This window comes from Cuculus canorus, chromosome 7 (assembly GCF_017976375.1).
Source record: "Cuculus canorus isolate bCucCan1 chromosome 7, bCucCan1.pri, whole genome shotgun sequence".
NCBI classification, from domain to species: Eukaryota; Metazoa; Chordata; class Aves; order Cuculiformes; family Cuculidae; genus Cuculus; species Cuculus canorus.
The window spans coordinates 14,212,933-14,237,672 of NC_071407.1; the positions used below are offsets into that span (position 1 = coordinate 14,212,933).

The following is a 24,740-nucleotide window of genomic DNA, read 5'->3' on the forward strand; positions in this document are numbered from 1 at the left end:
TGAGGGGTAGTGGGGTAGATGTTTTGGGTTTGTTTGTTTGTTTAATAACGTGTTAGAAGTGCTTGCATTTGTGGGAGTAGGTGATACATGAAGGACTGCAGTGGCTGAGACAGGTCCATCTAACAGACATAGTCCATGTAAGCTTTTCAGACAAGAGCAATATCCTATGATAATGAGTAAGGTCTCAGATATTGCTGAGAAAATTCCCCTGTAGAATTGATTAAATATGTTACACCAAACATAAAATGTTTCTGGCATTCAAACAAACAACAGGAGCTAGAGGAAGAAGGCAAAGCTACTACGTTACTACGGTGTATCCCCAAGATAGTCAACAAGATGCTCAGCACACCAGAAAACTGTTTTCTTTTCATCTTAGGGTTATGTTATTGATGGCAAGCCTTCAGATTCAACAAGCAAAGGCATATGCTTCTTCTCCAAGAAAAAGTTAATAGCGAGAGATGTTGAGTCAAAAGGAACACAAATTACCTGTCTTGTGTGCCTTCTTATTGCACTGAGTCCTTCCTCATGATTACTGGTTAAGGAGGAGACGCATATTCATGAGTAATATTGTAGAGATCAAGAAGGCTTTTTGAGTTGTATTTCTTTCCCATAATATTTCAATCTGCAGGAGTAGTTTTAGTGCCCAGGGAAAACTTTCTTTCCCACAGGCCCACAAGTCATTGTAACCTAGATATACACCTAAAAAACTGCTTGTACTGTCCAGATATTTCATTTGGAGGTGATTCATGGTGACATTGTTTATGACAAAGATGATTAGCTGTGTTTCAGGATATTGTTGAGGTGTTGTATCAGGCTCAGTCTTTGTGTCTTTACAGTGACTGATGCAGGACAAAATCATTTGGTCTTCTGCTCTCTGGAGCCATTTGTGTTGAGAGCAGTGTTTATGGACATGTTCAAACTGTAGTCTTAAAGCAAGTGCCCTCTTGTCAAGATCATAGGAGGTGGTTGACCACAATTTTTTAACCTGTAGCAGAAGGAATTCTGATTCTTTACATAGACACTAATAGAAGGTGTCAGTGTCTTTTGGAAACTCACATTGCTCCTCTATATTAGTGATGGATGAGAAACAGTGAGGAATTTCTAGGTTCAAGAGGCAGACTCATCTGCAGCCATGTGTTTTCTTCTGTCCTAGTCAATGGGTAGAGTGAGTCTTATTAGAAAGATCTGTGTGTTCTCCAGGAAGGTGTGCAGAGTAGCTACCCTGTCTTACATTTATCCGTACTTTGTAAAACCAAGAAAATCTGACTGGCAAATGCTGCCAAAGCAGTAATACACAAAAGGTGCTGAATTCTATACTAGTACCTTAGTGGAAAGATACTAACTTGGTAAATACTGAGAGTACAATTTCACATTTTCTGTCTCATCCTTAACATACTACAGTTAAAATTTCATTATTGGGGAACATGGACCTACGTGCACAGAAAAACTGAATGTGCCTGTGTAGGGAGAGGAAAAGCCTGTTTGCGTAAGTGGTCTTTCCAGTGAACGTGTCCACATATTTCGTATTTTTTTGATTTGTTTTAGAAAATTAACGAGATGCATCACACCAGTTCTGGGGAGGTATGGTGTCTTGACATGTTCAGCTGCTGATGTGTTTAAGTAAAGGAACATTATCTGTTCTTTCCTTGTTTGCTGTGCTGGTATGCAGCCTTAGTTAGCCATAGATGTTTTCTTGGGTGGGTTAGTGGAATAGATATGTCAGAAGATGAAGATAATAAGAGGAGATAATGATTACTTAAGCATCTGAAACTGTAAACAGGCCTGTGGACCTGTTACTAGGAGAAGTAGCATGATTCTGTTGATTAAACTGGGTTTTGGAAAAGTGTGTCTTCCAAAGTCTCAACAAGTGGAACCATGTTGTCGGCATGCTGGAGATATGAGGCACAGCCGCTCTTAGGTGCGTGAGGGGCAAGAAGGCAGGAAAGACATGGAGATCAGCACTTGGAAAGGAAACAGAACAAGGCAATGAACTTGACACTGTTGGCTGGAACAATGAAAAGATCTAAGCTGTGACAGTAAGGATGCAAACATTCGGTTCCTGTTCAGTGCTTGATCTCACAAAATTAAATTTTGTAATGATAAACTGAAAATCATGGTCTGAAAACAGACTTTAGAAAAAAACCAATGACAAGTGGCAAAAGTTTTTGGCAACTTTATTTAAGCTAACAAACGAATTTTCACACTGCAAAGTTATAAATTAATTTTAATAGGCTGATCCAGATGGTCCATTTGGAAAATGGATAGCTTGATCTGTTGAAAATTAAACTAAATTTATCTCTCTCATACTTCAAACTGAAGTAAGCGTGAGAGTAGTGCCCATTAAGTCCAGCTCATACAGATGGACCGGCAGGTCACACATGGGACTAATCTGATTCATTTTAAAAATAAATGCATGAGTTATTGAATCAGGTTCCTGTTTCAAGCCCTGTGTGTGAGCGTGAGTGTGTGTGTGCCGCCCTTTCAAAGGGACTCACAAATGCTTCAGTGCCTTTTTAACCTGTGTGTTTCCATTTTAATTCAACTTCCTTGCCAAAAAACATAATTAGTTTTCAGTGCCTATCATTTAGTGTTAGACCCAAACGCTAGATTGATTAGGTCAGGCATTTGTTATTTTAAGGGCTATATCTCCATTCTTCATTTATGAAGAACATGAGCTCAATAGTCTTCGGGAGAGAGCTGGCCTTTAGAAACTGGGAAGGGGAAGCTCTCTGGGGGCCCCTCCAGCCTTTTAGCTTCTGGGTGTTTTTAACAGAGCCATGAATGCAGATTTGTAAATTTATTGCAGTGCCATCTGGTTTTTTTGCGGGAACCGTATTATTGTTGGCTCGTATCTGTCTATTGTGGTGGTCACTCCCCGGGAGCTTGCCCTCATAGTCCTAAGAAAAGTGATGAATAGTGGGGGTCAACATGAATAGGTCACAGGGCAGCTGTCCGGGGATGCCCTGAACTTGATTACCCTGCTGGTTTTTAAAGAAGATGGGCACAATGCAGGTTGTTTAAAATCTTCCCTCCCTTCTCTTTGGTAGAGCAATAATGAGGTGCCTTTTGCTGCTGTGGTTTGTCTGTGGGTGAAGGTGCCTTGTGGGGAAATGCTGACAGCAGCGAGGCTGCCGCACCATGCCTTCTGCAAACCTCATGTTGGACTCTGCTGTCTTTCTATAAGCTTCCAGATGGAAGTCTGGGGGAAAAAAATCCCTGTCTGTTACCCCATTCAGACCGGCTCTTCAGCATTTTCAAGAATTTTCCCTCTTACTGTTTTGGCACAGAACATTCCCTCAATTCACTCATGGATTGGAGATTATTTTGTAAAATTACATGTAGCACCTAAAACATGCTCCAGGCGCTATATCAAAGTTAAAATAGGCACAGTCTTATCTTAAGGGTTTAAAGCCAATACACAAGCAAACTATAAGAAGCAGAAAGCAATTAAAGAAGGTAGAGCTAAGGAAACACAAAAGGTAGCAACTGTCAACCGTTTAGTTCCAGCTGGTACTATCACCCAGTGGCTCTGAGCTCCTCTCCGGTGTATTTCTCCTCAGAAGTATTTCTGCTGTGCAAAGTTGAAGCTCTCTTTTTGACTGGTGGGGAAGGTTACACGGTGGAGAGGGAGTGGGACTCCTTCAGCTCCCTCCCTCTTTTCCTCCCACCCTCCCTTGGAGGACGCTGCAATTCAGATTTGCTTCTGTTAGAGAGCTTGCCGAGGCAGGACAAACCTGGTCTATGAAGTTATCCTGGTTGCAGCTTCTTTTGCACTGATAGTGCTTTCTAGTAAGGAGTTTCTGGCTTAAAAGCCTCCCGAAATTGCTAGAGGTACATCTTTAGTCTTACTTTTAAGATTATTCTTTCTGCTTAATTTTTTTTTCTTTATTCTCAACAAAAAAATGATTTCCATTCTTCTGTGACACTTAATGCATGTTAAAAAACTGGCCAAGGCGGGTTGTGCCAGACTCTTAAGGTACAATGGAAATGCTGCCTTGTGGTGAAAAGGCCACTGGGCTCTTTCAGTGTTGGTGCTAATAGGAATCTGTCACCCTGCTGCATTTCTGCATTCCTCTGTAATTGAGTAAATTGCAAGTGTTGTCTGCTCCCCCCTGCCCTTTGTGTCCATGTCCACTTACCATCCGAAGAACGTGGGCAGTGATAAATAAAGCACTGAACAGGGCTCTCAACGCTTTGAAAGCAGCGTGTTGCCAACCCCCTAGTTATATTTCTTTAAGTGTTTATGTTTTTCTGTATTCTTTCTCTTGTGTGGCTGGAACCCTGGGGATCCAAAGCCATGAGAGAGGCCAAGAAGCTAACAAAGTAGCTGTCCCCTTGTTAGCTTGTTCCTTTCTTCTTTAAAAAACAAGATGAAAACCATCTGGCTCAGGGCATTACATTTCCCTCCCCCATGCACCTCTATAGATGAAGAGTTTCACCTGCAGTGAGGGTTTACATTGATTAGGGAGGGAGCAGTAATTCAAGCCTCCATCCACTTCAGTGGTACTTTGCAGTCTTTAAAGGTGCTGACCCATTGAGTTAAACTGTCAAGGGAGGATAAAAAAGGAGCTTCATCCTGGGAGGTAACAGCTGCCAGGTTTTCAACACCTTGCACGCTGCTGGAAAAATGTCACAAATTGTCAATGGAAAGAAAAATTGCTTGGCTGCCATCTTCCTTTGATGACATGCCTTATAAAATGAAAGATTTAAGGGTTTACAAAATCAGCAAGTGGCTGTTGGGGAAAAAAAAAAAGTATCCTGAGGGATTTTGAAAAATGGGCCCAACGAGATGTATCCTGCAAGAGTGCAAATAATGCATCCGTGTTGGAATAACCAGAGGTGATTGGGATGAACGTGGTTGTCTTCGCACACTGGGGCAAGGAGGGACGGAAAGCGCAGGAGTTTAACATAGCCATGCCTGTATTGTTTTTAAAAAGAGGAGGGAGGGGGAGGTCTGATTCATAAGCCAGTGAACTGAGAGAAGACATACTGTATTTCTGCTCTTTTGAGGACAATTTGTTTTCAAGCAGCTACCAGATGGCTAAATACCACGACATTTCCTTTCTCTTTCTTTTTTTTTTTCCCTTGTTCTCTAACAGGAGAGCTAGTTCTCCTTGCTCTTTGTTTTTATTTGTTTTAATGCTTTTACCTCACTGAACAACCCCGTGGTGTTTGGGCATTGTGGCACACTTTTTTTTTGTTTCCCCTTCTGCGCATTGATGGATGAGGAAAAAATATCTTCAGCTTTAATGTAATTTCAGATAACAGGCAGGTCAGAGTAAGGCTGTTTGTATTGTCTGGAGGTTTTTTCTTCTAGGGGCCTTTTCTTTTTCTGTTTGTTTTAGGGAAGTCATTTTAATTGTACTGAGTAATTAGAAGGTACACACGGCCAAGGGAGCTTTGTTATGGTAATTGCTCAAGAAAACCCCCTCCCCAACTACCACTGCCGTGTGTTAAGACACGTCTTCCCTCTAGTGGCTATATTAAGGACTCTGGCTTTCACAGTCAGCAAGGTGTAATTGCAATATGACAGACTGTGCTTTAGGGAAAATCGAGTAAACGATCTAGTTTTTTGTTTGGCTACTCTTTATTTTGCCTTATGACTTTCCATGGAGACTTTCCTTCCCAGGTCTGGGCTAGGGATAACGAAAATTTCATCTGAAGAAAATAATTGTGGCGAATCCTGGGTAATGTCTTACAGCTTGACTTAATTCCAGTCTTCTTTGTAATTACCTGTTTATAAAAACGTTTTTAAATTTGTTGAGATTAGTTAATTCTTTCTGAAGAAGCATCTCATTTGAAATAAATAAATAAATTGCATTTATTTTAAATAGTCCATGTGAAAGACCTTTAAAAGGTAATTAATGCAAGTCTCCTAAGACTCTAAGTAAGATGAAAGTGATCTTTCCAAATCTGCCAGAGTGATTTGTTTATATAACTTCTCACTTCTGTTGAATTCTTCTGAGTCTAATAACTTTTTTTCTAACCGCTTGGCAATTTGTGCTTAGCTACAAAAGCCCTTGTTCAAAAGGAACAGTTTAATAATCTTTTCCCTGAAAATGACTTGAAGGAAGGGTATGGGTTTTGTCTTTTTGCTGTGTTTTTATTAGTGTTATCTTTCTCTGATAAATCATGTAATTATTAACTGTTGGGGGGGGTCTTATTGAACTCCTGGGTTGCAGCTTCTATTAAAAAGTGTAGTTTTGTTTAGGGACTGAGGATTCTCAGAATAAATGGCCAAAGAAATGGATTTCGGTTGGCAAAAGGGCCACACGCACACACATAGCCTGGACTTCAAGGCTTCAGGCTGGCTCCAGTGTTCATCCAGAGCTGTGCCAATACGAGTAGAAATGTTTATGTGTTTGTGTCAAAGAGCAGGATCATACTTCCTTTAAAAAGAAAAATATAACCAAAGACACTTACAGAATGAGATCAGATACAGCTCTATCTTTTGTGAACCATAGTCTAGCGTCTCTGTGGCATTTTAAGCCTTTGGCTGAGAGTGAATACAGCTTTGTGGTTCCCCTGCTTCTGACATGATTTGATGCTGCCATATATTTGTAGGGTTTTTTTTTCATTAGAGCATGTTTTGCTATAGGGCTGCTTAACACTGTTCTCAAACGGCTTTTGCAAGGTTAAAGGAATGCAGCTTGGTAACAAGTTTGTGTCATTTTAAATATATACCTCCCAGTAAATAAGGAGGAGCCTTGCAATCAATCCCTTTTAGTGTGTTATATGTTTCACCTGACAACTAAACCCTCTATTGATTAACCATTACTTTGTTAGATAATCTTGTGTCATTGAAGCCACAGTAAAAATTAAACTCTTTAAAATGTTTTACCCTAGCAGCAGTGCAAAAATTGAAAACTTGTTCAGAATTACAGCCAGCTTCCACAAAGAGGGTAGTTTTCAACAAACTGGTTTATGTTTGCATGCTTTATATGCAATATAAAAACATATTAAAGCACTCCAACGCAAAGCTCTGCCTGTGGTATTGAACCAGGCTACCATTTCAGACTGCTTTTCATTGGTGAAGAAAACTCTTTTCTTGATGAAAGGTGAGGAGAAACTTGAACAGTTTTGGTGCAGATTAGATGAGATTCATAAAAGGGTTGAGCTTTAAATGTGAGTTTGAGAAATTTGCTTTTCTTAGGCTTCGTTCTGGTTCTGATTTCCTTGATTTTCTCCTGGGTTAGTCAGTGTTCCTGTAGGCATCAAAATGAGTTAAAGGAGGTACTTTGATGTTGCAGTGTAGCATGAGACACCATTAAACGTTTCACCTAATGTGTAGGACTCTGTGTTATTGCTTGATCAGATGACGTTACTTCTGCTTTCGGTTAGGTCTATTCACTGGTAACTGTTAGTATGCAAACTAATAATGATATCAGGTGAATCAAATCTCCATATCGAGCAGTAAAATCTTGTGTCTTACAGTGGCCAGTAACTGCTGCCTACAGAGGAATGTTGGAAGAGGGCAGCCATGTAGTATTACCATCACAATACGTTCTCCCATCTTCTTATGACTCGATTTCACAAACCAGATGCAGTTTCTAGAGTCACCGTCCCTAGAGGTGTTTAAAAGACATGTGGATGTGGCACTTAGGGACATGGTGAACTTGGCAGTGTTAGGATAGTGATTGGACTCAAAGATCTTCAAGGTCTTTTCCAACCTAAATGAATCTGTTATTATGATTATTTGCAACATTATCAATACATTTCCATTGAGACCTATTGAGCAGAGTGATTTTACCTCTTTTTCCTCCTGGACTTCAGGGGAGAACTAGGCTTTTGTTTGTGTTTCGCTTGAAACCTTTGTAAACGTATTGTAGAACATGTACATGAATCTTCTTTACCCTTTTTATTCATCCCACAAGGGTAATAATGCCTTCTTCTGTGAGAATGTGAAAGTAAGAACAGAAGAACTTAGTTACATTGCAAACACAGTAATGGACTTTGAACTGAAGATTACTGTACGTTTTGTTCTCAAATCTGCATCCTGATAGGTTGAATCCATCGAACATACTCCTAGTTTTCTTTATTTCCGCACTACTTTTATTGAGAAAAGAAGAATGGTAATTTTGCACTTATGCAGATCTTTACCTCTTAGAATTACTGTGTAAAAGTTGATTCTCACAGTAAAAGTAGGTTCTCGTCTCCTTTCTGTGGTCAAAAAGTTTGGAGGGAAAGAATTTTTGTGTTGTAGCATGTTGTCAAAGGGCAGAGAGGTATTGAGAGCACAGGAATGCCCAGGTCGGTTAGATCCAGCATCTGCTCATCCAGTGCAGACTCCACACTGTCAGTGGAAGATGCTGATGAATGAAAGCAAACAAGTGTGGCTGCTCTCTGTGCTCCGTTCCCCTCCTACTGCTGCAGCATCTAATGCTGTTGTGCTAGGGATGTCCAGGCGATATCTCTGCCAAGTACTCTACGGATCTGCTGTCTGTGAGTTTGTTTAATCCTTTTTTTCCATTTGCTGATTTTGCTTCTCTCCAAAGTGTTCTGAAGCAGCCAAGTTCCAGAATTTCACTGCCTGCTGTGTGAAGGAGTGTTTTATTTTGTCTGCTTTAAATTTATACTATACTAGTTCCATGAAGTGTCACTAGTCCTGCTGTTGTGGGATTTGATTAACAAGTTATGCTGGAAATTCAGTTGGTGCTGTTCGCACGAAGATGTACTATGTGGATGAAAATAATAGAAATTAAGCAATACATTGGAATAATTATTTGTCTGTAAATTCTGACATGCACACAACTATTGAATAGCGGCATAATGAGCTTTCTTCCTTCTCAGAAAGTTCTACGGATTTTTAAATTTAGCTTTTAGTATTTCACATTGTGTATATGTATTGTCTGCTCTTTCCCATTTGTAAATGTGAGAGAAAACCTGTTCTGATTCTCTATAGGCCCGGCTTTTACGAAGCTGGCTTGCTACCAAGGTTTGTGCATACTTGTCTTGGAAGGAAAAAGATCTGAGTTCAGTCCATGGTTCGTTTCATGGAGCCACGGGCTTCACCATTGCTTTCAACAAATGTTTTTGTGGTGGAGGTTTTCATCTGCAAAGTGGAGTTAGTGGCTTTCTTTGAGTCAGGGCTCCTCATAAAATTTACAGTATGTAGCAGATAAGTTGTGCAGAAATACCGCTACTAGAATTTTAGGAATTAAATTGCAAATTAATGAAATCACAGATTTATGATAAATGGATTAAATTACACAAGTTTGAATAATGAAGAAAGAATCTTATCAACCCTTCATGGTTTTTCAACTTCAGAGTCTGGTTGAATTGAACTAACACATGAATTGATGCCTATAAAATGAGGTTTGCATGGTATTGTCTGAATGTCAATGCAAAGCAGATGGTGTCAACTTTCTGTCCACCAGTTGGGCTGCTACATCTAAGCCACTATTCATAATATTTATGCCATTATGATCTTTCTTCTGAGCAGAAAGTGCTGTGCATACCATAGTGATGGTTTTATGACGTTGGCAAATATTTGCACGAGGCTAAGTTGAGTCCATCAGACTTCTGTTTGCTTGTGGCCTAATCCCAGTTTGAACCTGAACCTCTCTTGCTGAAAGACACACTCCGTTTATCTGCATGGCACTTTGAAAGGATTCGCGTGTTTCACTCTTTCAGTTTCTCCTTCTGGGAGAGTCAAAAATTGCTAGCTGGCTGCTGGCTGCAGCAGGTATCGATGTTATAACTTGTAAGATCTGCTGGAGCCAGGATAGTCTATGTTCGTGTGTTCCTGTTGGCCACTGGTGGTTTTCTGGTTAGAGAGCTCACTGACAAATAAAACATGAACTGTTGAAGCGGTAGAGAAGATAGGGCTTCTGTGCTCCTTTTTGTTTCTGTTTAACGATGAAGCTTAAGAGGAGGTGTGGTTGGGGCACGGTGGGGGTAGTCCTGTAAAGCAGTGAGGTGGAAAGGACTGTGATTTCCTGAAATCCCATAACAGTAGCTGTGCTGTGCCGGACCAGTACAGATCCACCCGAGCCAGTCTACTAATTTCCCATGGCGGTCAGTAGGGAGTCATAAGAACTTAGGTGAACAATGCTGGATTGTGAACTGGATTGTGAACACTCACTTCCCACCAGCTGGTTCTTACTGTCCTTCTGAGCTGGAAACTGTTAGGAACATGAAGTTTGTGGATGCATCTCCTACCACTCAGAGTAACCCGCTTCTCATGTCTTTGCATTCTTTCATCTGCCTTCCTTTGCAATGTGTTCCTCTGCTGCTTTGTGTGTTGCTGCTGCTGAATGCATATTGCGCAGAGTCAGGCCTGTGGCAGAAGGGCAGAAAGGGGAGATCATTTGTTTGGTGCTCAGTACTGAGGGAATCTGGCTGTGGTGCTGTAGCTTTGGAGCAGATGGAGAGCACAACTTAGCATGCCAGTGTTGCCCGCAGGTTTTGTAACCTATGGCAGATTTGGGGTTGAATTACTTTCAAATCAAACAAATAGAAATCTGTAGCAAGCCCTGAAAGAGAATCTTCAGAGATTGCGAGTGAATATTACCGGGAGACAACTGACAGGCAGTTCGCTACGAACCTTTGTGTGTCTTCCCCTTAAGGCAAGCTTAAAAATACCATGATGTTAGAATGTTTTACTTAGTGCTCTTGGAAATGTCTTTGTAGCAAGTTTAATTTCATTGTCTTTCAACACGCTTCTTGGGTTTTCCCCACATAACTATTTGAGGTAGCAACATCTTCTCTGTGGCCCACTTAGTACTCTTGTAACAAAGCAAGTTTGTGCTTGCCTTTGGGCTGCTGCTTTTGCTTGGGAGCAGTTTTCTGTAAATGGTGACATGCGCTGGGGTTTTAGTGCAATACTGGAGCTCTTAGGTGCTACTGTACTCCTACTGCTACTAAAAAATGTGAGCTTAATCAAGTAGTAATTAAAAAGATGTTGAAAGTAGGGGGAAGGGGAGCCTCCCTTAGAAACTCCTGTGTTCTTCAGGCATCTTAGTTGAAATAGCCAATTCAACCAAAGTGTAGTTTCAAGCACACTTCATAATTTCTGTTCGTATACTGCCCTTAAAAAAGGGAGAGACTGAGAGTAATGTGTTCCGCAAAGACTCCGAAGTCTGCAGCCTCAGCTTTAACTTGATGTATGAGGTAAAGAAAAAAAGACATTCTACTTTAAAAGGAAAAGCTTTCCAAAAATGGGAAGATTAAATACAAGTGAGATGTGATCTGCATTTGCTGTCTTCTGATTAGAACCTTCATACTGTTCCCATGTATTTTTACCTGTTAAAAACAGGGGATGTTTATTAACATTTGACATATGCCATGATAATTAACATGTAGAAATCACCTTGCTTTAGTTGTTTGGTTATGCAGCATTTTGTGAGAGACTGAACAACTGAGATCAGATTATTTTTTTCCTTTTTCAAAGGGAAAGAGGAGAGAAATATTTTTTCTTTGTATCTCAAAACTATAAAATTGTATGTAGCTTCTCAGAGGACACACATGCCCTCAATGTAGGCTTTTGCTGTAAACTAGTTTATTTTGGTTAGAAATGTTTACACCTTAGGAAAAAGGAAATGTAGTAGAGTTGTTTTGGGTTCCTGTGCCAAAAATGTGGTGCCTGAAAGAAAACAGTGTTCGTCTATTCATAACCATTTTAATCTTTCTGCAGACCTACAACAGCTGTGCCAGACTGTGCTTAAACCAGGAAACAGTATGTCTAGGAAGCACTGCTATGAAGACTGAAAATTGTGTGGCCAAAGTAAGTAAGAGAACAGCTTTGGTTTTCAGGGTTTTTTAGCAGATTGATTGTTGTTAATCAACGAAAAGTTCCTGTTAAAAATTACATTTAGAAAAAAAAACTTAAATAGAAAGGAAGTATTTTGATAGGCTTTTCTGTCCTTCTTTGTAGAGTTTTCAGACTTGCTGTTTTTCTCTGTTGGAAATGATTACTTGAGTCCTGAGCTTTGTGTAGGATTGAAAGGGTCATTCTGCTATACAAGTAATAGGCTTTTCCAGTGGGATGACTTGTACCTGCCATGTAATTAGCTGTGGCAACTTTGAATGATAGATGTCCAGATATATGCTAAAAATACTGTATGAGAGCTTTTTGTATCATGGTTCCCTTTCTTAGCTACCAGAGGGGAGGTGCAAGAAGAAAGATCTTTCAATTAAAATACAGTGAATGCTCTATTTATTTAAGGGAAAGGTCGGAGGGAGATTTGGCAGTCAGAATGTAAAGAAAATGGATGTATTGGCCTGTTGGAGAAAAGTCATTCCTTGAGAATTGTAGTAGATGTCTTTGGAAAAGACAAGGTTCCAACAGCTACCTTCTTTTCTTAAAATTCAGCATAACTAGAGTAAAATAAGATATATGTAGGGCTGTTTGTGAGTGGAAAATGTTTGAATCGTGATGTAATATGTATAGAAAGGCTGTGCAAAGGATGCATTTAGCTTTGTGTAAGCTTCCTATTTCCACTGAAAGGAAGTTTAGAATGGGCTTGCAGGACAGATCAGTGCACGCAGCCATCTGTTACCAAAACCAGCTGGCATTTTGTTGCTCCTCTGTCACCACAAACCTGACCACTCAAAAGTCTGTTTTCTCTTTCAGTTATTTATCCCTTGATCTTCTCGAAGTCCTTTTTTTTCATACTTCAAATGATTGTTAAAGGTGCCTTGTCCCTTCAGGGCCCACTTCTGTATTGACCTTTAAGATAATTTCCCAGCTAAATCTTTCCTGGGATTTTGCTGGTGGAATTTGAACGTCCCATTACTTTTGTTCCCTGTCAGGCGATTGGCCATCATAAAAGTTTGTCATGTTGCTTCCAGGTGCCTTGATGCTCATAAACTGTGTTTGACACACCGAGTTTCCTTCCACTGGAGAAGCACTGCTGGGAGAAGCTACCAATCTTTGTAATAAGTGCCAATACTTAATACCAACACTTCCATCCTTAGCTTAATACAACTGGTATCCCACACTGCTGCCAAAGGCACTTTATGATACAAAGTAGGTGAAACTCTGAGCAAGGCACCAAAGCTGTGCTGACTGAATTATATCAGCGTACATCATCATTCTGATGCCATGAAGCAGCTCACAGCAAGCCAGCTAGAGTAAACCCATTCAGCCCCATCTGCTTTATAGCATGTTGTTTGACCTGATCATCTTATTTAGGAGCAAGGATGTGCAAGAACTACAGTTAATTTACATTATGCCTCTTTGAACTGAAATGACATCTCTTTGACATCCTAATGCCACAAATTATAAACTTTCCTACACCTCTATCAGTGGGATCATGGTAAGAGGTGCAGGTAGGGCTGAAGGCAGGAACAGCAAGACTTGTTTCATGTTATTGAGGATGAAAAAGCTTATATGTTAAACTATTGTGTCTCTATGTGCTGTTGGACAACGTGCCACCTCATATATATATATATATGAAAAAACATATGTATACGTGTGTGTATGTATATATATACACACACACACACAGGTACTTGTAATACATACATATATATGAAAAACCATAAGGACTTTCTGAGAATATATTTCCCCTAGCACTAGCTTGCCCGGCTATTGTACTCCTTTCCTTTGCCTTCGCCTTCCAAGCTACAAGCCAAAATGAAATAAGTTCTAAGCTTGTATTTCAAATTCCAGAAGCGTTGAAGCATTTATAAACCCAGTTAGCTAAATGCAGATGGCTCAATGATGGCATAGGCAAATGGCACAACTGTTCAGTGTTTCCTAGGTGAAGGGCTTACATGGGATTTAAGGAGTTCAGAGGCCTTTTCCAAGCCTTATGCACGTGGCGAGTTTATCCTCAGTGATTGATGTGTCTTACAGCCTTGGACTTTACAATGTTTTGTTAAGAGGGTGAACACAGGGAAGTATATAACCGTGGATTTATCTGCAGCACTTTTGGAAAAGAGGTTTCATTTTTTTTTTAAATCTGGCATTGAAAGACAAAGGATTCCTTTGGAAATTGTTATTTACCTTTTCTGCTTCTGCAGTACAGTATCAGCCCTGACTGGGAGCCACAGACAGTGTTACAAGGTGCTTGTCAGTTAGTCTGCAAGGGACAGGTTTTTTTCTGAAATCAGAATCTCTGATTCTGCACTTAGTTGCAAAAAAAAATAATTTTGTCCTCTTAAGACTGCATTAATGCCATTTGCTGATCGTGTGCTTGGTGTTTCTAAATTTTTTTTCAAAGGATGACTTGCAGTTTCCCTGAAGGCCACGCACATCAATATTGAGATATCTTTTTCCAGGACAAAGTGCTGCCCATCCATCAGACTCTTGTATGAAGGAATGCTTCTGTACAGACAGTCAGGTGTAACTTACCAACCTAACAGCTGGCATTCTTTCTAAAAAGGAGGGAAAAGAAGTTTATAATAAACATATATGCGTTTTCAATATGGAGTCTACTGTAGGGCTACTGTGGTTTTGGCCACTCAAGGAAGTTTGTGTTTATTAGGAAACGTTGTCTGCCTGGTCTTCTATACAGCGTTATGCTTACTGTGCAGCCAGCTGCTCAGTGACTTCTGCAGACCTGCAAATTAGCTACTTTTATTCAGACATTTAAATATAAAACTGGAATATCATGTTCTTTTGAATCTTTGCGTTTTGATCTTAGTCATGCTTTTCTGGTATTTGTCCTCTGAAACACCATTGATTGGACTTGGGCACATTTGGGTAGAAACACATAAGGAGCAGCAGAAATTGTTTCAAGCGTGCTCATGTGTTAACTAAAGATACTATATCTTGTGACACACAGATATTACCTGTGTGACCTGTAACATTGGTTCCTTCCAACCTTGGGAGTTTTTCCACTAATCTTTTGGTATCATTTTGCCCATTGTGTTTGAGTGGTCAGTGCGTCTGGTATATATTTAACCTAATGTCTTTAAAAAGGAAATGCAATCTAATTGTGTTTTATATATGTGTACGCACATACACATGTGCACACACATAAATGTATATAAAATCCCCCTGCTTGCCTCTGTAGAAACCAAAAAATGTCTGTGAGAGGATTTCTTTTTATGATACTATTGATAGGCAACCACAAGTAGACGGCTTTCTCAGGAGCTCGTGTTAGATGCTTAAATAAGGTAGAAGTTTAGCATGAACCTGAGCTCCAAGGACAGGGTGTTTGGTTTTAATGAGGCTTATTGAAATCTGGCCAAATGAGCATCTGTTCCTATTGTTTGTTCCATATTTTGTAAGCCAGTATCTTCAGGCCAGATAATGGTGGTGGTGTGTGCTTCATCCTCAATTAGAGAGGGGCACAGTTAAAAATCCCCTGGCATCTGGTATGTCACTAGGATTCTTGTGATGCTCCTGGGTGTGCAAACAAGTTTCTCTTCTATTCTACATCAGGACCACTTACTTTCTGTGGTGACCTTCACACTTTGTTTGCTGTGCAGTGGTGGATGCTCTGATGTGCTTCCAGTCTCCTTGGCTGAGTCTTTGCTTGGATGGATTGTTTATTCCTGGTTTTAAATAGAGATATTACCTTTTCACCCTTTAATAATATGGGCTGTATTAGGTTTGAGTTTTGCTGTTCACTTGGAGTCCATTAAATTTTGCACTTCCCTGGAAGATGGAAATATCCTTCTGATTCAAAGTGCCCTTTTCTTTCCCAGCAAGAGACTGGTGTACAGCTGATCTCATGGAGCTCTAGAGTCAATACCCGTTTCCTGCCTTCATTAGACAGATCTTTACTGTTTATTAACTCCAGCAGTCAGTTCCAGTTCATCTGTATCTGCTATTTAAAGAAGTGTTCTCAGTTTCATTTTGCATGCTGAATTCTTTCCTACGTGTGCCAGAGATGGGCACCCTATGGCATACCTGCCAGAGACAGCACAAAGACACTTTCTAAATGGCATACAGCATCCCCAGGTTTCTGCTTGGTTCTGAACTCAGCAGCAGCTGGGAGAGGTTTTCTGCCTCTGTCTTTATTTAAGATAAGTGAAACTGGAGGAAAGGAAAAAAGAATCAAGCACACCACCCTTGAAAAATCAGACTTTTGTTTCAGGCCACTCCTTGTAACCACATGTGATAACTGGTCCTGCTTTTCAAGGGACTTTTCAGGGTCTTTTAAGCATGTTGTGTCTTATAGGGAATCTTTCATTGCAGTTAATGATACTTCTAAATGTGTATGCTGCAGCGGTTACAGTATTGACTTAGGAATCTAGAAAGGGTTCATTAATTTTTAGCCCTGTGATTGTGTTCTCTGTGGCCATGATGGCTTTTTTTGCTCCTCTTCAAAAAGGGAACTGAATAATACTCTCCTTGCAGAAATATTGTGAAATTTAACTGTATAGTGTTTTTTTGATGCTTGGATGAAAAGTACTGCTTAAGCACGTAGTGATGTTCTATCTGCTTGGCAAGCTGTGGTGTACAGGCAGACAGAGCTGTGTTCTACTCAATTCTGGAAACATGGAAATGGGCTTGGCACTTCAAGTTTGCTGTATGAAATTTTCTTTCAAAGATGCATAATGTTATTTAGCTATAGCTACACATTTTACATTCAACAGTAGTTCAGCTAAAGCAAGGAGTGGTGGTAGAAGCTGGTAATTGAAATCTGCCCTCCTTTGTCAGTTCTTTCTGCATCACTACTTCTGAATTTTTAGAATAAAAATAGTCTGCACAGTAGTAACATAGAGCTCACAATTTTTATATGAATTAAAAGGAGAAACTGTGAGTGCTCTTTAATAAACATTTAGGGTTCCAGGCTGGATGTTCCAGTTGGCAGTAGGACAAATTGATCTGAAGAGTGTCCCTCTTGTACTCTCAAGTCCCTTTATGTCACATATTGATGGCTTCACTTTTCTGAGAGTGTTCCCTGCATTTCCTTTGCATGAATAACATAACCAGTTCAGAGTTTTACTGTGATATAGCACTGAGTCAGTATCTCTTCAGATAATGCAGTTTTCCAGTGCTTTTGAAGCCTTTGTAGTCTTTGAGATTGAAATTAAAGCAATTTAGTTGTGAACAATTACTGACTAGCAACATTCAGTTTCCTGATACTCCTTCCTCTGTTTTAATGGGATAGTATGTTCCTCCATTCCTTAATTTTTAGTGTTAAGCTTCTGTGTAGTGATGCAGAGGGGCCATCAGTGGACGTGCTTCCAGCTCCAAAACACTCGGTAGCACTGTCCCGTTTTGGATATACCTTTCTCTGGGGTGACAGTTTTTGAAGCCTTGTGAACTGCATAAACGCTATCTGAGCCACTGGCAAATAGGGATTTAAGTGCGTCATTTTACCTGTCTGTTGAAGGTAATCTCTGTAAAAAGAGGGTAGTGTGAATGGTGGGTGTTGCAGGGACATTGCTGGGATTACTTAATCTTTAAAATTGAAACTGTGAGTTCTCAGTATTTAGCCAGCACAAGTGGAAAACAGCATCAGAGATTTATCTAAAAGCTTTGACTTAATGATGATCTTCTTTTCTTAGTAATATGCCTACTTTTATCTTAATTGGGAGTTTCTCTTTTTTTAATTTATTTTTTTTAAGGTCAAGACAGTCTTGGTGCTTTAGCTTTCCCGCAGTCTAATGATGTCTTTGCAAATGACTGAGAGAAGTGTGATACTCCTGCTCACCCCACTCCACCCCACCATACACATTCTCCAGATTTTGATAGACTTGTTTTATTTATTTCCAAAATTATATCCGCAGGAAACAAGCTGTTTAAATTCAGATTATGCTGAAGCAAAATGGTCCTGGTATGAGAAGCAACGTGCTGTTTTATGAGCGCAGAGTCCCTTTTCTCATAACTGATTGATAGTAAATATTTTCCTGAAGAATTATTGCCAACCATGAACAGTGCAACTGTTTCACTTTTTTTTTTCTGTGCTACTTGCTGTACCAGCCATTGTCTGTAATTAAGATCTACAATTCACAATGCAGACGTTTGCACTTCCTCTGGGTCTGAGCTATTTATAAGGCATTTCAGCTGTTCAGAGTTTCTTTTGAGTGTTAAACTACATGTAAACAGGCTTCTTTAGTCTTCAGTTATGCAGACACTGTGGAGTAGTTGTCATTTTTCCTTCTCTTACCACCCAAAATGACTTTGCCTGTTGATGAGTTAAAAAAATAATTACACTTGAGGTTTTTTAAATGCAAAAGAGACTTTGAAGAAATATTAATATAATGGTTAATTCATAAATTACTTTGTAGCTGAGCATGTCTAGGTATATTCTGGAGATTGGTTCGCAGAGCTCTGCAGTAATGATAGTCAGATGCTGCAAAATCTTGGTATGAGGAATTATTTCCAAAGTTCAGTCAACTCCGTGGAGATGTTTTTACTTTTTGGAGCCCTGGTTTTGGAATCCCAAGAAATCAAATTGCATTAGCTGTGAAGTTGAATTCAGTAATATGGGAAGGGCTCCCACAAAGATCTTGGAAAACCCTTCTCAGGTTTGACTGGTTATAAGGAAAAATTGCTTTGTGGCAATGACAGCCACCTGGAACAGTTTGCTTGCGGAGGCACTGCAGCCTCGTCTTTGGACGTTTTCAACACCAGGCTGGATGAAACCTTGTGCTACCTGGTCTGAGCTGCCTACTTTGAGCAGGAGATGGGCTGGAGACCTCCTGAGGTCCATTCTAAATGGAATCATCCTGGGATTCTCTCAATATACAGGCAGTGAAGATGTCAGAGAAATATTTTAAAATTTAGAACTTGACTTGGTGTCCTTACTTAAACTTCACCTGCGCCTGTATTGCGTATAGTGTCACATGCTATAGTTCCATTCCAAGTGTTTGCTGGGTTGGTGATGAACACTCTGCGTAAAGAATTATAGCCTTGAGGTCTTCATCCAATTCCTGTCACATTAAGCTTCTCAGGAGTGTTTGCCAGGAAGAGCGTTATCAAAGAAACTGGACTTGCACTAATATAGTACTTTGGGATCTTTTGAGCTGGAAATGTGCAACAATTTGGAACCCAAATCGTTGATGGCTTCAGTGGTAAACGATGGCAAACATGAAGAGAAGCATCGCTTCCTAAGTAGTCATCTGCAGTGGCAGCACTCTCAGATGGTAGAGGGTGCAAATACCATCATTGTGACATTAACTAGGTATGTCTTCAATATTTTTCAAATGCAAGACCTGAAAAAGGTGTTTGAAAATATGTCCAATTTTTGTGCTAAAGCTTGTGTTGTGTAGTGCTGGAATAACCGTTTCCTAATGTAGCCCATGGCAAGGAAGCCATTGGTTTGGGCAAATGTCAGATTCCAGAAGGCAAAGTGAGTTGAGTTTAGCCCAGCAAGAAAGCTGCTAAAACCAAACCCGTTTCTGTGGGCTGATGAGCGTTAACATGGGGCAGGCTCCAATGCTGTTGCTGTTAGGAACAGCCGGGGAGGGGAGCAAGCGTGGAGCAAGTTCCTCACCAGGCGGGTACTGCAGCATTGCCCAGTGATGCATGCCGGATCACCGCATGCAGAGATCACATGGCTCCTCCAAAAGTCAAACGATCAATTCGCCTCGTTTTGGCTCTGTACTTAATGCACAAACAGTGCGATCTGCAGGGCTGTAATTGCATTGTTAGGGCCAAGGAACAAGCCTGTGCCTTTTCAGCAGACAGCTGGCAGGGAAAGAGGCATGTTGTTAGGAAAGAGAGAGGCAAGGCAAATAAAATTACTGCTAACGCTCAGAGATCGGCAGGAGTCCTACTTGCCTAATCTTACCGGTGGGAGCAAGCGGCTGTTGTAATCCAATTATAGCAGCATAAGCAATTTGTTAGACACTCCGCATAATGTAACAATTTCCCAATAAACTCTGACTTGTAATAACGTCGGCAAGAGCCCACATAAATCTGCCCGAATGGTGGGGGCTGCAGTGTTCGGCTGGGGGCTTGTAATTTGTGCCATCAGCACGTTTTGTGGAGTGTGGTGTGGTTCAGTCTTTCAGTGCAGGAATTTTAAGGAGAAAAGCATGGCACGCCCCTCCAAGAGGAAACCATTAGCAAGGGTCAAAAGAGATACCGAACAAAGCTGTGAGGCGGCTTTTCTAGGAGGGAGGAAAAATCAAGCCCCAAACGCAAGGCTCCAGCTGATGAGGATTTAAAAATATTGAAAAGCAGAATGAAAATTGTAGCATTTTAAATTACAGCAGAGGGAGGAGGGGGAACTAGAATTACATCTGTTTTGTTGGCGGAGGGAGGAGAATGCCCTTCCTTACATTTAAGCTGTTTAAATATTAAAAAAGAAGATCAAGTATTGAAAAGGGATGCTCTGTGCTTACAAGACAGAGAAGCCACGGATGCTGTCCCAAGCAATTCATAATCTACAAAGGGAAAAATTGAACCTTTTCTGGTATCCAGTTACTCTCCTGTTGTCTTTCTTGTAGCTCCTAGCTGGATTCATGCATATTGGCACAGCATCTTGATGATGTGTCTGAGAGATAAAACGAAGGTCTAGAACCATTCACTTTGAGCGTACCCCAGTGAATTTAACTTTTTTGGCACAATGATGAATGTCCCCTCTGGTTCATGCAAATCTACACAAAAAACTAATCTAATTTAGGTATTATTTAAAAGTAAAATCAGTCTGCTGTGCTCTGCCTGTCACTCTTAGAGCACATTGCGAGTTACAGCATCGTAGACACCAGCTTAAAGGTTTATGGTTAGCGAGGTTTAAGATATCGTATTTCTGTTAATCCCTCTTTAGCTTTTCCCTTTGCTAAGATGCAGATAGGCAGAAGGCAAAATAATGTAGGTTCCTTTATATACAGTTTAGAGACTGTCAGAAGTCCAGGATTTTCAATGTGGTTCCTAACACTGCAACGGTGTAAAAAATGCTTGACTTCCTACTGCTAACAATACTTTATTCATTTCTTAGCTGTGGGATACTGTGAGGCTTCACTCTGAAGTGACATTTCTGCTCTGACTCATTCCCAAGTTGTGGTAGCACAATGTTTTCTCATAGAGGGAAAAACAGTTGCCAGCCCTGCAAAACAGTTTCTCATATCGTTCGGAGCTCCTGCTCTCAGTCCCTGTCTTTTGATACTGGGCTCAAAGGCTCCTTTGCTCAGCAAAAAAAACCCAAACCCTAAACTAAATGGTTGACCTTGTACATACAGCTCGCACAATTATGCCCATACAGTGTTTGCCTTTATGGTAGTACCGTATTTAATGTGATTTTGGGGGGTGCCTTTACTTATTCACCTGTCATCAGTACTGAGATGATTTTTATTTAAACTGTAAAATAGTAGCTGAGATGTGCAGACAAGCTGCCGAGTACATAATGCTGCATATTTTGCCCTTCTTTATGTGGAAGTCAAGCCTCCATTGTTCTTAATTGTCATTCTCTGCCAGTACATCAAGATAACAGGCATAGACAGCCAGCGTTTCAAAAGTATCCTAGTAAATATTTTCTTTCAACATAAATACACCCAAAAAAGTGTGTTTGAAGAGGGCAGGTACTATCTTAATTTACCAAAGCTGCATCAATAGACTGCAGTGCTCCTAATAAAGCCACTCAGTGTCTGAGTTTAACTAATGGCTGATTTTCACGGCTGTGACAGTGAGCTGTGTGCGTTATTTTCTCCTGATATTGTAAAAATAATGAGAGCAAATTAGAACAATCAGTTTACCCAGATAGCTACTGATTGGAGGTGATGGGCAATATGGCAGCGGGTAATCCATCTTCGGGCTCCTGTCACATTAACTTCAGCAGTGTGGAAAAGATCAGGCGGAGCAAGCGGGAATCCTGCCCAATCAGAAAGCTGAAATTAATGAGAAGAGCATTGTTCTGTGATCAACCTTTTAATTAGCAAGAGTGGAGATGGAGGGAGTGATGAAGCTGGCAGCACAGCTGCACAATGCTGGGCATGTTTTCGATGAGGGGGAGGAAAAACATGGGTTTTAAATTACCCCTTCTGTGCTCCCTGTACACCGGCAGTGTGTCTTCATTCTAAACCCCTTAAAAGATCTTAATAAACAGCCGCATCCAGGTTAATATTGCAAACGTGGCTGTTACTAATGAGTAGTTTCGAAGTAGGTCCTTTCGGGGGTCATTTAGGAAAATGTTGATCACTGTTTACATAAAAAAGAGAGACGGGGTTTGGTGTTGGATTTAAAGTTTCACTGCATCAAGGAAAGAAGAGGAGGGAGATGGATAAAATTAGAGTAAGGGACTGCCTGTTTTATTACTCCTCTCCTTTATGAGTATATCTTTGAAATAAGATTCCTCAGCATATATTTGAAATGAGACTCCTCAGTTAAAAATACTATGCGTGCCTTGTGGCTTAGAGCAGCAAAAGGAGAGGAGAGCTCAAACACTGCATTGATTTCCTAATGCTCCTTTTTGTTGTTTTTTGGTGGTTGATGGGTTTTTTTTTGCACCAGTATTTTTCAGTTTATTTACTTACCAACAAGAAATTGTAATTCAAAAGACTTGGCTGCTGTAATTGCTAAAAAGATTGACTTGATCTTTTTTTTTTTTTCCTAGTGGTTTGATAAAATCATAATTTTCTCAAGTATGTTCTAAAAATAGACAGTGGAATTAATGACTGTCAGATCTGAATACCAGTTCTAGAAAAATTGATGGTTTTGTAAAGGGAAAAAGTAATGCTGGGAAAAGAGTGATATTAGGAGGCAATTTCTGGAAGAAAAATAAGAAGTATCACAAAATAGCATTAATGCTCACAGTGCAAAGGAATCCAGGTACTTCTGGTTAACGTGGTTCCTGTTCTTCCTTTCTTGCTCTCTGCATTGTGGTTTTCAGGCACTTATTTTCTCCGTCCCTATCATTCCCAAGGAAGTTGTAACGGTTGAAGTTGTAACAGCTCGGTCATTCTGCACACGGCTTTGGTGCTGCTTTTATTTTATTGCTATGCAGTTAGGACACAGGCTCTCTCTGCTTCCTGCCATCCCGCTTTCTGATACTGAACAGAAAGTAAAATCATATCAGTTTGCGAGAGAAGTCAAAAACCAGTGTACTGCACACAGTGAACTCTGCAGGCTCTTCATGAGGCTGCGGTGTAAGCACCTACACACCCCCCTGGCGCTTTGCATTGCCCACTGCTAAGTCGGTACTGGTAAACGTGCTGGAAAGGAACGCTTGCGTGGGTGAGGTCGGTTTCTTTGGTTTTTAGTTCTGGGCAGATCTAACCACCCCTGCTTACTGTAGTATGTTGAACTTTCTTACTTCGTAAGTGTGATGTAACCTCTTCTGTTCCCTTCCTTTAAAGATGAGGGGTCTTTGTATGAGTTTTATATCCATGTAGTTTTTAAAGGTTGAAAGATGTCGCGTCACTGTGAGAAGGGTAACTGGTAAACTGGTAAAAAGACCTTTTGTACTGTCTAAACCAGTTGTATTTCTAATATAGTAATGAGTGGGACTTGCAGTTCTGCCTGCAAACGTTGTCTAATGTTTTCCTTTACAAGAAATGGTTTCAATTTTTTATAACTTTGCTACTATTTAACCCTTTGAAGTAAAATTGTATTTCGAACTCAGTCTGATTCCTCTCCACTCCATGCAGCCTGAGGCAGAAATAAAGTTTCGTGTGGGGGGATGAACAGTATTCTCTTAACAAACAGCTATTCAATATTTTATTTTATTTGCATTGTTTGTTCTGTGCCCGGGGCTGTGTTTATTGTATGCCTTTGAAGCCCCATCCAGTCAGAATGTGGAAATACAAACTTCCTCCTGGGGGTTTCCCCTGTATGTTTAGTGCTTCACAGACCTTAATTAATGCTTCCAGTGTTTCTTGGGGTGAGGGCTGGACTTGCAGTGTCCCCTTTTCTGCAGAGAATTTCAGAAGTTACCGTAACAACTGAAATCTAGAGAGGAAATAGTTTATTTGTAGTAAGCAGCAAGGCCTCACAGGAGGAATATTAGATTAGGAATTACAGCTCCAGACTTTGTGACATGTTTTTGTCTTTATTGTATTCTGCTTTTCCACCTCAGTTCCTCCATCTGTAAAAGGGGATAAAGCTGCTTAACATCTCCTTATTAGATATTTGGGGTTCTGGAAACACGGTATCAGGTTTTGTATTTAACCATTATTTTTGTTTATATACACCTAATGTTGACCTGGGCCCTGTTCCTCTGACACTTTCTCTCTCCAGGTCCCACTGCATTTTCAAAAGGCTGTGATAGATGTGCCTCTTGGGGAAGGATGTACTTGCCAATGGTTGCAGTCAAATTTAGATCAAATGTGGCCCTTAAGGGAGGCAAGGGGAAAGTCCAAGTAAAAGTGGACACCTTCATTCTTCACGTTCTAAAAGTGGACATCTTCATTCAGCCAAACATTATTCTTATTGCAGAAAACATCAGAAGCCTTTGTTCTCCTTTAATAAAATACAAACCCCAGTGAATTATTACACAGCTGCTTAAATCAGTTTGTCAGTTCCTAAAAAGATTCCCTTGTGGGCTGAAATCAATAGGTAAGTTCTTGCCCAAAGTAATCTGACTGCAAGAGAGTAACAGGAAAGAGGTGATGTGTTGCAGTATTCACCTTAAGTATGGAGCTGCCACCGTGACTCTGTAATGGGATGTCCCAGCATGGGGCATAATATCATAAATAGCGTAAGTATGCCACATGTGAGTTAATAGGCAGTCTAAGGATTCTTAATGTTTACATATGTGTTAAAATAAACATGCAGCTAAGCCTTGGGTTTTTTTAACCTAATCAAATAATTCTCTTCCAGTTCTTGGTTGAGTTTTGCAATTGGATGGTTTTGTCAGTGTTAGTTCTTAGTTGTTTTTTTATCCTATTTTTTATTATTTTAATTTGAAAAGTTTCGCATATTCTTCACATTCAGTTGTCTGTATTTTGCATTT

The 24,740-nt window shown here is 40.2% G+C and overlaps 1 protein-coding gene across 4 annotated transcripts in view; it reads left to right on the forward strand.

Moving 5' to 3' along the window:
- Positions 1 to 24,740, forward strand: part of BTRC (beta-transducin repeat containing E3 ubiquitin protein ligase) — a 121,840-nt gene that overhangs the window by 48,866 nt on the left and 48,234 nt on the right. For all 4 annotated transcript variants that reach the window (XM_054071520.1, XM_054071522.1, XM_054071521.1 and 1 more), the window contains one exon: positions 11,636 to 11,725. In XM_054071520.1, the coding sequence (XP_053927495.1) occupies positions 11,636 to 11,725 (90 nt within the window). The remainder of the gene's footprint in view (positions 1 to 11,635; positions 11,726 to 24,740) is intronic.